Genomic DNA, 15,721 nt, shown 5'->3' with positions numbered 1-15,721 from the left:
TGTGGAGGGGTGTTGGGAGATGGGGCAGTGTGAGGGGTGTTGAAGGCCATGTGGGAGGTGGGGACTGTGAGGTTGGTGGGAGGTGTGGGGGATGTTGGGAGCAGTGTGGAAGGGTGTTGGAAGGTAGGGCAGTGTGGGAGCGGTGTAGAGGGGTGTTCGGAGGTGGGGGCAGTGTAGAGGGGTGTTGGAGGCAGTATGGGAGGTGGAGACTGGGGGGGGTTTGGGAGGTGTGGTGCAGCATCGGGGGTGTCTTTGTTGGGATGCTAAGCGCTAACACATGCATCTCTCACATTATGTTGGCAAATCTATCACACATCCATCCTCTGTGCAGTGCAGGTGGGGAGAACTCACCTAGAGCTACCTGAAGGCATTAACTACACTGCACTTTATGGACAAGCTATATTTTATTCACAAAAGCAAAACAGCTTATAAAATACATCACTGCAACTATAATCTAGTCTCATTTTTTCTTCCCAAGAACCAGGATCTCAGCCTTCTCTTCCTAGCTTCGGTTTATGCTTGGTCCATTTTAGTCTTCAGGTCTCTGCTATTACCTACATACTGTGGCAGAAAAGCGGGGAAGGGAACAGACGTATCATTGCATATAGCAACAACAAATAAATAGAACAACCAGGCCAGACTCTTCAAAAGGGGATTTATGTTTGTTTGTTATGCTTATGCATTTCCTTAATGTGTATAGTTCAGCATTGGGAGCACAAACAGCTTTAACAAAATGCACTTGATCTAATACACTGCATGCCACTGATTATTTGTAAAAATATTCAAACACAACATAACATTATGAGGTTTATATTTTTCACCAATACAAATATAATTATGGATATTCCAGAACAGACGTGTAGAAAAACCTACGGCATAATGAGTAGACAGTATTTTGAAGAATAAACCGGTATGTATTGAAACTACACCACTTCTGACCAGCTTTCTCAGAGAATCTGTGTTTTATCCTCTTTCCTGAATTGTGCCTAACACAATAGGCTCCAACCCTGATTGGGGCCTTGGAGTACTTTTGTAATACAAGTAATAAATAAAATGTAAATGGTAAAGTGTGAGAGAGAGTGTGTGCTACATATTTGAAACTTACCTTCGATTGTCTGACAGGCTCAAGTCTTCTGATCTAGATTTAGATTTTTAAAAAATGAGAGAGAAGATTATTTAAAACGAATTAAATGCTTCACATAGTCTCGAAACTACAGAGCATATTCAGTACTGTCTCTTTAAAATTCCAGCAATTCAGAAGAGAATTTCTTGCTATCTAAAGTGAATTCTACTGACGAATACAGAGTACCTCTAAAATACATTATTTTCCTGCAGGACAGGAAGACTTTCAAAGTGCAATTTCTGTAAAAAAAAAACCAACTTATTATGAAAATGCCATATATTGATTTTGGCCCCTGTCCTGCATCAGGTTCCGTTAGTGCAAATCCCTGTGCCCATGACTTACATGTAGCCTTGGCAGAATTACATTTTTATTTTTTTACAACTCTGATGGATAATATCAATGTTTACTTTTACCTATTTAAATGTTCAGAGTTGTGCAATATTATGAGTTTTAAGAATTTTTTTTCAATCTGTATTCATTTACATTTTCACAGTTGTAGAAAGTTATGGTGGAGGTCAGGCAATAATTATTTAATGACAGTAGACATTGAGATTCAACAAGTTAAAACTTTCTGACCATTAAAACAAAATGTCAACATCACATGTCAAAATAGCCATATTAAATACCTTTAAATCACAGTCTAAGAAGTTCTCAGTCATTTTCCTTTCTTTGCCTATGGGCAAATTTTGATTACCATTGATGGAAATTTTTGTTGCTGTTGTTTGGTGTGTGTTCGGTGAAACTGACATTTACTGACACCAATGAAAATCTAATCCTTCCAAGCCTATTTACATGGGACTGGAGACAGAGACACAGGCATAAGGGCCCAAGGTAGTAGATTGAGACACAGTTTGGCTCCATCTTTCTAAAACTAATTTGCAGATCTCTCTTTCTTCATACAATTTAAATGCCCTTAGTTGGTCCCCGACACTGCTATTCACATTTCCACTTAGACTGGTGGATTTTGGTTGCATTTCAAGTTTTTTAGTTTTCAATGGCATATGAAGCCACAGTTGTATGTATCTTAAATATTTAATTTTTCCTTTTTCCATTGTGATTTTCCCAAGTATTACTGAATTCAAGCCAATTTTCTTTAACTCCTTTTATACAGCTACAGGCCTGACTTTCTGAAATCAGTTTTTTCTGTTACTGTCCTTTCTACTGCAACAGCGTATTTAGCATGGTATGTCCATTATTGCCCAGCTCCATTTGTGTATGCTCACGAAATCGTCTCAGAAGTTTAAAAGCATACAGTTCCCAATGCACACCACTGACTGTCCATTCAACCATCTCATATTCATATGATCTTGCTCATGAACTCATCACCTCCACCACTGCCTAGAGAGATCCCAGTTCTGTAAATGAAGGCTTGGAATTAGTTAATTAGGTGAACAAAATTATTTACTCATCGGCTTGTGAGTCCTCCTCCTTTGAGCAGAATCTACTCAAATCATTCCATTTTACAATCATGATGATAAAACCAACAAGGACAGGCAGAAAGAGACAGAAACTTAGCAGCAGCCAATTCTTCAAAGTGTTTTGGGAAGCTCTTTCTAAGATCATATCTAGAAAGGAAAACACACAACAGATTTCACAAATCCAAGCTGCTCAACGCCCAGCATTCTGTGTCGTTTATAAGGGGAAAGAGAGAGAAAGTTATCTATAAAAGCATACAGTCCTTTCTAGAATAAAATATTGTTTCCATTTGGTTAAAAAATGGAAATTGTGATAACTTTGTGTACAAGTTTACTCATTTCCTGAATCTCATTTATAGTCATGGCTTAATAATAAATGAGGGTTACTTACTGGAATGAAGTTCTCTGAATATATTGCCTCAACATACACAATCTGTGGCATAAACATTTAGAGCAGTAAAATTATTGGGACCACATACAATCACCCTCAGGACCTAGCATTCAGAACTGAGGTTACTGAAAGGTGACAGACTCACTCGTCCCTTAGTTCCAGTCACACAATTATAAGGCTGATTGAAAACTCCAACAAAGTAGGGTGCATGAGTGTGGATGAGCAGAGGAACTCCAGTAACCTTCCTTTCTTGTTCATGAAATTGCATAGGCACATCCTTGCTCTTGGAAGATTAATATGCTGTTACTACCCAATTAAAAGGATATGGTGGAGGATCAACTGACTGGAAATTGTAATAGTGCTCTCCCTAAAGGGGCATCTGATGTAGCTCCCAACTCAAGAAAGTAGCTCATCTTTCAAAAGGCCTGAAATATGTTTCCCTTGCTTTTTTTTATCTTAGATATATCAGGAATATAAAGTCTTCTGTCCCTCTCCCTTGTTTTTGCTGGAAGGACCCAGAGTAGTGGATTTGGGAGCTCAGGAGGATGTTGAATAACTAACAAAAGAGCTTTTCTTGTGAATGTTTGTTAGGTGTTTGAAGTAAAGTTTTAAATAGTTTGAATAAAATCACTTCTAATCAGTCAATCATATTTACTAGTTATTTGGTCATCACTAGAGACTTCTAGGAAAAACAAGGCTGGTAAGATCTGAATTTTTGGCATACATTGAAAGGAAAAAATCCAAATCAATCAAAGACCCACCATACACTAACATACAATTCCAGACCTTCTGTATACATCATAAAGCAGAATAAAGGACACAAGCCTTTTTTTTTTTTTAACCTTTGCAGGTCAACTTTAACATTGAGCTTGTGAAATTTTGACTCCTCATTTGAGACTATATGGTTTAGAAAAAATAGTGACATTATAATAATATTGCGGTTTAGGCAGAATTCAATAATCATCTTCGGTAAAAGCTTTAGATTCACAGCAGCACCAATTTCTCCTTCTAGACTGAAAGCTCTCTAGTGTAGAGATTATCTTTATTCATGTACCTTGTACAGGGCTGAGCCCATTAACAATGCTTAACAAAAAAAATAGAAAGAAAATCTGTAAAATGGGGGATTACTCAGTAAAGCTTGGATATCACAGACCCTCCTCACCAACACTGGAATTTTTTTACCAGCTTCTGATGCACAAACTGTTTCAGTTTTGGTCACAAGTTTTAATTCCACACAACTGTATTCCCTAAAGTATTTTTTTTACTTTCTTTAGACTTAACAGTTTTGAAATCAAAGTCATGGATATGTTTTAAAGTTAACTTTTCAAAACAAAGTGAATATTTGTATTTTGTAGTTTAAATATTTAGGGATCAATTTTAATAGTGAAGAAAGAGAGACACTGATTGTGCTAACTAAAGTGGACAGAGTGCAGGCAGGGATTATGAAAGCTTTTCCATGCAGTCTTATCCTCAAATGACAGATATCTTTCCAGATCTCAAAAGCATTTGTACTATATGGTTGAATTGGAGAAACTAGCAGTGTGTTGAGAAAGAGATGATTCCAAGCCTGATGTATTAGCCCAGTGTGCCATCTATCTGTCAACAGAGGCTGTATATCTGTTTATAAGATAATATAATACTTTAGCATTTTATTAACACAGACACTATTATTATTATTTATTTGTATTATGGTAGTACCTATTAATAAGTATAGGCCAGACTCCGCCCTCAACTGTGTCTGTGTAAATCAGAAGTAACTGAGACTAGAATCTGATGCTATGTCATTAAGCAAATGAAGTCTAGTAGTATTATTTATGTATTCGTATTTATTAAAAAACTAACAAAACATATCTGGATACTCTGTGAACCTCAAAAATTCAATACATTAAAAAAAATCCCAGCAACTTCAGTAGTATATAATAATATTTAGTAACCACATAGCACAAAAAAAATACCAAATTCCTCATTTCCTGTATTACAAACATTCTTTTTTCGCAAAAATATAGAATTTCAGTTTACAGGTTCTCCTCTTAGCTACCCCATCACTGGTGGTGTGATTTTCTGGATATTATGATGGTATGTTTATCTAAGATGCCCATCACCAAAGTATCATGTCCCCACTCTTTTTCATTTAGAGAAGAGTCTCTGAATTCAGGTCAGTGAGATGAAGGGCATTTGTTTTCCCAGATTTGCTTGGATTACTAACCAGAGTCCAAAAATCGGAGCCCACTGTCAATACTTCCCCCTACTGGAGAGCCTTTCGTTGTGCAATCTGGAGGATTCCAGCCAGGATTACAATGACAATGTTTCTTATTGTTGCATACCTGAACGCACAAGGGAATATAGCAAAATTACTCATTTAGTGAGTTTTCCTCAGAGATGAGTACTGTTGGGTACCTTCTAAGACAGTGGTTTTCAACCTTTTGTCATTTGTGGACCCCTAAAAAATTTCAAATGGAGGCGCAGAGCCCTCTGGAAATCTTAGACAGTGTGTGTGGACTCCCGGGGGTCATGAATCACAGGTTGAAGACTAGTTCTCTGAGATTACACTTTTCTTGTCAACCTCCTTGTTCTAGCTAGACCAAGGACTAATCCTGCTCCCACTGATATCAATATGAATTTTGCATTGACTTTAGAGGGATAGGGTGAGGCCCACATTTTACTGAACAGTCTGACACTTCAGAAAATACACCAGACAATGAGTTGAAAATAAGACAGCATCTAACCTCCTCAAAAAGCTGTATAAATATAAAGCATAAACCCCTGTGAGGCAAGTATGCTATACTTTACTGTTCCTTGGACCAGAGAGGTGGACTGACTTGCCCAAGGTCAACACCAAGGTAATGGCAAAACTGAAATTAGAACTCAGGGACTTGCTAGTTTTCCCTCCTGTCCTCAATCCACTACACCAGCATGGTTCCTCCCACTGTCTACAGTCATGTTACATTTTTTATAAATCTACACTAATGTGGTCATGTGCAGTTCCCTCCTGTTCAAAGATACAGATCTTGACCCTTATTTGATTTTTTCTTTTACTAATCTGCCCAAGCAATTAATCATTTCATAATTATATTGTGCATAACAATCTCTTTCTCACATTCTAATTTTGTTACTGGTTCTAAGAAAGAAAAATGGTGTAAATTATTTTACTCAATTATTCCCATAAATAACTGTCAGTGGTATTGTGATTTTGGACCCCAAGTGTAAGCCCAAAAGGACTTTTACAGCCAATCCATAGACACTTCAAAATGGGGTTTCATAAAGAAGGAACTTCCTGAACAATATTAATAGAAGCAGTAACACCAAAATAGTAATATTATTGTTACTTACTCCATGACCATTGCATTTTACTTGTGGATTACAATCATATCCCAGGACTGCATAAAACTGGCATGTGCGGTTTATACAAACCTAAACAACAAACAAACCCATAGCATAAAATTCCAATTCAAATGAGTCCGACAATCTTAGCATTCAGTATACTGGCTGCATGCTCTGAAAAGAAGCCTAGAATGGGAAGGCCATATTACAGCTTTATGGAAATACCCTAATGCTTGCCAAAGGGTAACTGGCAATGCAGAATGAAAACAATTTCATTGTTGCTGCCTGTATTCTATAGGAGTGGCAGATTAAGAAGGGATGCTCAAGAAAAACTGCAATGAAAGAAAAGATACTGTTAATAACCACATCTACAAATAGTATGTATGTTTATACTTTTAAAAACAATGCAAAAGCACTTTGATTTGTCAATACATATGTTTTCTTAAGTTGAGTACTACTGTAACTGCTGGTGTTCTTTTCCTCTGGTATAGTTTATATTCCATTGGCTGCTGAGTCCATTGCTAAGGGCCACTTTGTGCCTTACCCTTAGAGGGGTGCATGAGATGTGGGAGGAAGAAAAGCAAGGTGCTTTTTTCATTCTGTTGTGCAGCTCCAGTATGGGCCACACACAACTGCAATTGCCGGCAATGCCAAGTTGGAGAAGGGAGTCAAAGAGTCCAGGGACTGCCTCCTCCTTGCAACCCGGGCTACAATCCACCCCAAAAGGGAAAGAGAGCAGGGCCATGGCCTCATACCCCCTCTGCACTGATCTGTGGAAAGAGACTAATGCATGGGGCACAGGGGTGGAAGAATATGCTGCACCCCATAATGAGGTACAGTAGCAGGGAGCTCCCATGTGCATTCGGGAGCTTCAGGAATTCCGACTCTGAGCCTCCCCCTGGGTGGCATGGATTAGCATCACTCTTTGTTCTGGGCTGTGTTCAATTTCTACCTTCTCTAGACCTTCAATATTTTCTACTCTTTTATCATGTCCCCTCTTATTAATTTCCTTCTAAAGTAAACAATACTAATCTTTTCAATCTCTCTTCATATGACAGTTTTTCACGCCTCTAATCACTCTCGTCACCCTTCTCTGAATTCCCTCTAATTCTGTAATATCCTTTATGAGATAGGGTGACCAATACTTCCCACAATATTCTACATAAAGGTTTACCATCAGTGCATATAATGGCATTATAATATTTTCCATATTATTTTCCATCCCATTTTTTATGCATCCTAACATCTTGTTCCGTTTTTTGACCGCAGCTGCACATTAAGCAGAGGTCTTCAATAAATTATCCACAGTGATGCTCAGGTCCCCTTCCTGAGTTGACACAGTTAATGTAGAACTATGCAGAGTGTATCAGAAGTACATATTTTCCACCGATATGTTTTACTTTGCATTTGCCAACATTGAATTTTATTTGCCATTGTGTTGCCCACTTACACAGCTTGGTTAAGTCTTTCTGAAGTTCCTCACAGTCTTCTCTGGTCCTGACTACCATAAATCACTTTGTGTCATATGCAAATTTGCTACTTCATTGCTCACCCATATCATTAGTAAATATATTAAACAAAACTGGATCTAATATAGAACTATGAGGCATCCCGCTGTTAATCTTTTGCTATGATTAAAACTGTTCTTTGTTTCCTGTCTTTTAGGTCAGGTTTACCCTACACATTTTTTTCAACATAGCTCTGTTCAGGAGAGTGATGGGGTTTGGTTTGTGACTGACATACCTGCACCATCCTACTGTAGATGCAGTATCTGTACTGGCAAAACTGTGCCAGTTTACTTTTGCCAGTAAAGTCTATTTCGCTCAGGAGGATTGGAATAAGCTATGCCTGAAAAAGCAGATTTTTGCTGTTATAAGCTGTTTCTACACTAGGAGTGATTTTTGACAACACTTTGCCTCAATCCCCCTGACTACTTATTCTCTTTAGTAGCTTTTTGGGAAGGACTTTGTCAAAGGCCTTTTCAAAGTCTAAATAAATTATGTCAGCTAGTTCTCCTTTATCCACTACTTTACTGACACATTCAAAGAATTCTAATAGGTTGGTGAGACATGATTTTTCTTTGCAGAAACAGTGTTAGTGTCTATCAACTCATGATCTTCCAGATATTTTACTATTCCATCTTTAATTATAATTTCAGCCAATTTACCAGGTACAGACGTAAAGTTTACAGGTCTCTAATTCCTGGATCACACCTAGACTCATTTAAAAGCAACATTTGCTACTCTCCGATCCTCTGATTTAGTTGGTGTTTTTTTGTTTTTTTTTTTAAGAGAGATTGCATATTTTTATTAGCAGCTCAGTCACTTTGTACTTGAACGCCTTCTTAAATCAGGCCTTTTTCAGTGCCTGTGTTGGCCAGGATTCTCCACTTGTACCACTGCTTATTATTTTAGTAAATATTTGTTTTTAAATTATCTTCTCCCCTAAAACAGCACATTTCAACCTTGATTTTATTTTATATATTGGTGGAGGGAGGAATCCAAAATCAGACTTAGAACATGATCATGGTTGTACACTTAACTAGGGTAACACTATTTTGCAGCCCCCTAATGACAATTACTGAGACTGTAAGCAATTTGTGGAAGGGACTCTTTTTTATATATGTTTATATAGCACCAGCTACAATGGGACTAGGACCTCTAGGCACTACTGTAAAACAAATAATAATGATGATTAAGTAGTAATAAAGTAATTCTCTAACAGTTTAAAATACATTATAGTGAATTAAAACAAGGCACAGGGATTAGTCATGTGGCTAACACTGGAATGGGTTACCTAGGGAGGTGGTGGAATCTCCTTCCTTAGAGGTTTTTAAGGTCAGGCTTGACAGAGTCCTGGCTAGGATGATTTAGTTGGGGATTGGTCCTGCTTTGAGCAGGGGGTTGGACTAGATGACATCTATCATTCTAAAGGTCTACAATAATCATCCATAATCACTCTAGACTGAAATTTTTCCTCTGGAGTTAAATGAGTAAGTAAATAAAACATCAGTAATGAATAACCTTGAGCTATGTTGCCAAAGGGTAAATATTTCTAAAACTTAATCAAGTTTACAAAGTCCACATACATACTGACATTTTAGATGCTTATAAAATATTTCCTTACTTTACCAGGCCCACACTTTGTGCCTTCTTTAACCAGTAGAGGGTCATTCTCTGTGGGTGGCTTCATATAATCTAAAGATATACATACATGCTCGCGCACTTGAGCATAAATGATAGCAGCTTTTTCTTTAGTGAATGGAATGCGACTTGGATATGTACAAACTAACTTTCCACATGTGACATCCCTATAAAATTCAATAGCAGAGGAAAATAAAATGATACATGTGACAGCTGATTGAGCAATACATTAGAAAAATGAAACTGTAGAAAACAAATGGGGTATTGCACATATTAGAGCGATATAAAGGTCATGAGCAGGGCAAAGAAGGCAGAAGACTGATCTTTGAAATAAGGAGAGAACTGATGCAAATCCACCAGAGTACTCTTGCCTGCAAATGGGAATGAGGCCACAGTGGGGCACATATAAGAACATCAGAATGGCCATACTAGGTCAGACCAAAGGTCCATCTAACCCAGTAGCCTGTCTTCTGACAGTGGCCAATGCCAGGTGCCCCAGAGGGAATGAACAGAACAGGAAATCATCAAGTGATCCATCCCCTATCGCCCATTCCCAGCTTCTGGCAATCAGAGGCTAGGGACACCATCCCTGCCCCAATAGTTTTGTGCTTCATGGACATGCAAGGATTAAACTTAAGGTCATGGTTTTTTTCAGTTATGTTCATTCACGGTCCACACCTCAACCTTTATGTACCATGTGCTCTTCTGGTGGAAGAGGAAGCAGGTGTGCAAGGCATTAAGGTCTATTCTGTCCAGTGTGGAGCAATACGCCTAGTCAATAACCTTACTTGGATTCAAGCACAGCTTCTGCTAATACTTGCATTCCATGCTACAGTATCAAGGTCTAGATGCTAAACAACTACACGTTCTTTGAGAATGGCGAAGGCTAATGTATACAGAACACCTGAGACTAAATGGAAATTTTATAAAGAAATTAAAGTAGCCTGAACGGATAGTAAACATTTGCACCATACAGTAGAGGAAAGCAGAAAATAAATATGTTTTTTTCCTTAAAAACATACATCCAACTACAGGTTCGAAATCCTTTCTTCGGATCATTCCCACAGTGTCCAAACCTATCTGTTTGACTATTGATTTCTTCATAACATGCAAGAGGAGCATTTTTAGAACCTGTAAGTTTTGAGATAAGATTAAGTATAATTAAAAGGAACACTAAATCATTTATTAATCTATCAGTACTTCTAACATACTTATCATTGCAGTACCTAGGTGCTATACATGGATTAGAGAAAACCAGGAAGGATAAAAATCTGTATTAAAAAATCAGATATCTTTCTGTTCAAACTGTATTTTTATTTAAATTAAATACAGTTTTCTTTGTAAAAATAAACTTACTTTAAAATTAAATTTCAAATTGTAACAACCTATCTTAAGGCCTAAATTTACTATAATCTAGTAATCATTTAAATTAAATACAAAAATAATATTAAGCAGTACATTTACTGCTGAAGTTTTAAAGAAAGTCAAACCACTGAACTGGTGGAAGTCACTGACTAAGCACCTGGAACCAGAGTTTGTTGAAGTCTTAAACCAGCTTTAGACAGCAGTAGCCTCTTCTTCAGGTGCAAAGAGAATAATTTATACATTTCAGTTTATTCAACTAAGTCAGTTCCAAACTAGTTCATTCAAAGTTGAGAAACCAATTGGGAGATGAAAAAACAGGAAAGCTTGTTCTCCTCTTCCAGTCTAAGAATAAAAACTAGGTGTGAGAGGATAAGATCTACTAGGTTTAAATCATGAAGGAAATGGTGACCTGAAGAAATCAATTCGATTCACTACAATATTTCCTTTGTTTAATAAATCCATTAGTTTTAAAGCAAAACATGTTTTGATAAATTTTCTTGTGTATTCAGCACATTTAGGGTTGTTTTATTTAACTAATTTTTAAAAATTGTAAATGTTGGTTTTGTGCAGTTTTAATTGAATTCCAATTTTCATCCAAATAGAGCTTGACGCAAATCAGAAATAAAAAATGAATCGCCATTTATTTTAAAAATGAAATGCATCAGTCATCATTTTCTAACAACAAAAAAGCAAAAAATAAAGAATCTGAATAAGTGTATATTAAGCAATATATCTGCTTAAATAAATGTACATATATTGTATATCCTCCTGATTAGCAACAGGTAATACCAAAATTCAAAGAAAAGGCTATATTTAGTTGCAATTCAACAATGTTTTAATGGTTACAAATCAGCGACCCTTCTCTAGGAAAATAGTGAAAAAGTACAAATGCAAAACATGATTAAATTTGATTATTTAGATCAAGGTTTCCTGCTTGCTGATTTGAATAATGATTTAAATTAATCTACCCTGCAGCAAAGAGTGAGATCTGTTCGGAATTGGTTTTCTAGTCTGCTATTTGGTTAGCAAAAAAGAAGACATATTTTACAAATGAATTTTAATTTACAATCACCACTTCATTTTTACTTTATTTCTATCAAATCTAAGCTTCTGGATAACCGCCATGCCTTTATAACAATGTTTAATATCATTGGACAACTTTAGACAAGTAATTTGGCCACTCTATACCTCATTTCCCCACCATCAATACAAAGGAATAAATATGGTTAATCACTGTTATAAAGCGTTTTGGATATATGGATGAAAGTTGCTATGTAAGTCTTTATTATTAATTATTATTATTACAGCATTTAGTGGAACTTGATTTTAGAACAAACAAGAACATAATTGTCTCCATTACCTTTTCCATATATCCTCTGACACTCTATATCAGGAGACTGGCAACGTCCTTTGTAACAATAGGCAGTATTGTGTTCGCATCTGTGTCCATTCTGAACATAAAGATCAGGTGGACAGAATGCAGATGACCCATTGCAGTACTCATTGAGATCACACTGACTATCAGCCGTGGGTCTACATTTCTTATTCTTTGCCTTAAACTAGAAAAAAGTAGGAATAAGGAGACTGTGCATGGTTTACAAAGATTATGGTCTATAATGTTTAAATAACAGAATATATGTAAAGCACAAGAAAAGATACAGTGAATAAGAAAATAACACCACCACATATATGCTGTTTAACGTGGTTGTCACTGACTGTGATGAATGTGAAAATTCCTTGTAAAATTCTTATATATATACTATATGTATGACTGCAGGTCACCCAGGGTTCTTTTAAATCATTTCATCAATTTTTCCCTTGTCATGAAACATAAACTGATAGCCTCCCAAGCCCTCTGTCAGAGTGGCCCTGGTGATTTAGCATATGGCACTCTTCCCCTACGGGAGTACAGAAAAAATGTCCCACCACGATGCCATCATACTGTTAGAGGTATCAGCTTTTGGATGACATGTAAAATATGATCCTTTATCTCAGAAATATTTCATTTTAAAGCCCTAATCCCGCAAAATTATGCACATGCTTAATTTTACACATGTGAATAGTCCTGCTGACCCTGTCTGGAGAACTTGTTCTACTAGAAGGTGCAGAGATGAGATATATATCAATCTAAACTTCAAAGAAAGGAAGAGATCATCAAACCCTAGTGCTAAGGGAACCTTATTTGGGTGAAGTAAGGGAACTGAGCAGAAGGACAAACTGTAGATAAGGCACTGGACTGGGACTCAGGAGAACTAGGTTCAATTATCATCTCTACCACAGACAGCTTTGACCATGGGCAAGTCACTTAATCTTTCTGTGCTCTGTTTCTCCAGGTGTAATATGGTGATAATAATATTTCCCTCTCCCAACCTTTGTCTGTCTTGTCTATTTAGTCTGTAAACTTTCTGGGGCAGAGGCTATCTTCAACTATATTTTGTACAGAAAGCTGTATAACTAAGATAAAGACAGAGGTGCTTGCTCTCCCTTGTGCAGTACTGTTCTCTTATTTTATAAGTTGTAAAAACATTCACATAGCACTTCACATTTTCAAAGAAGGCAGGATTATTTAGTGGTTCATGTAGGAGACTGTGATTGAGAAGACTTGTGTCATAATCCTGGCTCTAACTGGTTTATAATGTGTCACAAGACAAGCCCATTGTAGCATAGCACGGACTCACCACCGCGGCGCCTCCCGGGAATTAGCTCTCTCAGCCCTAGAGCGCCCTCTATGGGACGGTGTCTCGCCCACTGTTACCTACCCCTCTGCAGTCCCTTTATCTCTCCCACGTGTAGGCCCCACGTCCCTCACACTACAGTGCCCCTTACCTTGGGGTGCTGCCCATCACCCAGGGAACCCCATTCCCCTGAGCCCATCTCACCTCAGTGACACACTGCCAGTCCTCATCTAGCCCCTTTACTCAGGGGCAAACTGCAGTCTGCAATGGCCACTCATCATTGGCTAGGGGGTTGGACCTGCTGCCTTTCCCTGCAGCCCCAGTACCTCCTTAGGTCTTCCTGTTAGGCCTCAGCCTGGGAGGTCGCCAGGCCTGAGCTCCCCAGCTCAGCTCAGCCTGCCCCTCCCCCAACACTGCTCTGTTGAAGGTACCCTGTGCTCCCAGACAACCCGGTCCTTGCCATGCCAAGGCTGGAGTGAGACTGCTTGCCTCCTAGCTCACAGCCCTCTTTATACCAGCCCTTCCAGGCCTGGATTGGCTGCTACCTGCCTTCCCCTGATTGGCTCCTCGGGGCAGCCCTTTCCCAGAGCTGATTTTAACCCCTTTCTCTCCGGAGCGGGGTGCTCGCCCCGCTACACCCATGCAGTACTCAGGAGCTCCAGTGGTGCCCACTGTGGCACTTAAGCCCTACCAAACCCGTGGATTTTCTGAGCTTTGACCAAGTTGATGAACTTCACAGGACTTCTAGGCCAAGACATTTTTTGACTAAAAAAGGGAAAAAAGAATTTTCAAAATAATATTTTCCCCCAAACTTCCATATCAGAAAAGTGTTGTCTGATTCAAATTAAAAACGCCATTAAAATGCTCCCTTTGGCCAAAGACCACCCAGGCAAATGTCAAGTATGAAGGGCAGTTTTCACAAAGTGTGAGTATGAGTGCACACAAATGGAAAGCTGGTTTTCATCTTTAACTATGGAGTGAACAGAGTCTCTCCAAAATTTAGAAATTGTGTTAAACATATGATAATCCTGAATATACACCTTACCTTACAGTTTTGGCAACATAATCCAGTACCACACTTTGCTCTTGGCTTAAGTCTACATTTGTTAGTGCAGCATTTATCTTTTGCACACTCCTGAAAAATAAACCATAGACGCATTAGCTATTCTAAAATTTTCCTTCTCTAAAGAGTCTGTCTGTCCAAGATTCTCATTCCTTAAGAATAACAACTTGAAAGATCCCCAAAGAAAAATGAGTGTCAAGCAACAACAAGGTTAATACCAACATGAAAACTGTTTATAAATATATGTAAGTCCTTCAGTGACTTTCCCAAATTTCAGTTGGGTACTAACTCTCAAAGCACCATTCTTCTAAACTGAGAACAGTGGAATTTTACACTACTTAGGCTTTCTGGTATTGAGTACTAACCTGTGCTGAGCCACAGTCACACTGCTCTCCTCTTTCCACAATACGATTGCCACAGACTGAAGCCCTCTTGTAGGACGTATTCAAATAGGGCCTGTTAGAGAGGCAGTCTCCTCCCCTATGTTTTATAAAACTTTTGAAGTCTCTAATGCTGCAGCTGCTAAAGGCTTTTACTCCATTGGAAAGTCTAAAAATAAATTATCAATGAAAAATTATACCAATTGAAGATATTAACGATCCTGGAGTACTTAATATCATTAATGCTACTTTCCAAAATATTCAGCTGAGGGTCTTTCAGTTCATTTTGTAAAACTGCATTCAATAATGTCTTAAGAATAAAAATTGGCAGAAATTAGCAACTAGAATACCATCATTTTGTTTTATTGAGAAAGATATTAATATTCCTTTATCAGAGATATCCGCTAACTTAATTGTGCCTTTATCTTCCCAGAGGTAAAACATGGAATATCTAAATATGTTAGGGTTATTAACGGATAATGGAAATACATTTTCATTTATTTTCTTATAAACTAAAACTTTATGTGAAATATTAACAAAATCACATCACTGGATTATTTATAATGGCCTTAGTTTCCTTTAAATCACATAGACACAAAACATTACATAAATAATAAAGAGTTACAATATCCTGAGCCATTTTATCAATACACAGATCAAATCTCCCTGTACCTGAGAAAAATAAATTGAAGTTGAACAATCTCATTGTAGAGCTAGATTCTGATGATGGTTTTTGTAACACGGACATCTGTCCATTAAAAACTAGAAAAGATATGCCATACCTCAAACAGAAGTTATTTATTTGATGAACAAATTACCAGGTGAGATTCTATGGCCTGTGTTAT

At 37.7% G+C, this 15,721-nt stretch overlaps 1 protein-coding gene across 1 annotated transcript in view; it reads right to left on the bottom strand.

Annotated features, from left to right (window-relative positions):
* Positions 1–15,721, bottom strand: part of LOC117873033 (disintegrin and metalloproteinase domain-containing protein 18-like) — a 46,225-nt gene that overhangs the window by 5,973 nt on the left and 24,531 nt on the right. The window contains exons 12-20 of the mRNA XM_034762014.1: positions 14,862–15,045; positions 14,479–14,568; positions 12,119–12,317; positions 10,416–10,524; positions 9,377–9,560; positions 6,260–6,340; positions 5,136–5,253; positions 2,529–2,688; positions 1,106–1,138 (exon numbers count right to left, since the gene is read on the bottom strand). Coding sequence (XP_034617905.1) covers positions 1,106–1,138; positions 2,529–2,688; positions 5,136–5,253; positions 6,260–6,340; positions 9,377–9,560; positions 10,416–10,524; positions 12,119–12,317; positions 14,479–14,568; positions 14,862–15,045 — 1,158 coding nt within the window. The remainder of the gene's footprint in view (positions 1–1,105; positions 1,139–2,528; positions 2,689–5,135; positions 5,254–6,259; positions 6,341–9,376; positions 9,561–10,415; positions 10,525–12,118; positions 12,318–14,478; positions 14,569–14,861; positions 15,046–15,721) is intronic.

The sequence above is a fragment of the Trachemys scripta genome, chromosome 2, assembly GCF_013100865.1.
Source record: "Trachemys scripta elegans isolate TJP31775 chromosome 2, CAS_Tse_1.0, whole genome shotgun sequence".
NCBI classification, from domain to species: domain Eukaryota; kingdom Metazoa; phylum Chordata; order Testudines; family Emydidae; genus Trachemys; species Trachemys scripta.
The sequence above is the reverse complement of the archived record's forward strand: the minus strand, read 5'-3'. Positions and strand labels throughout refer to the sequence as shown.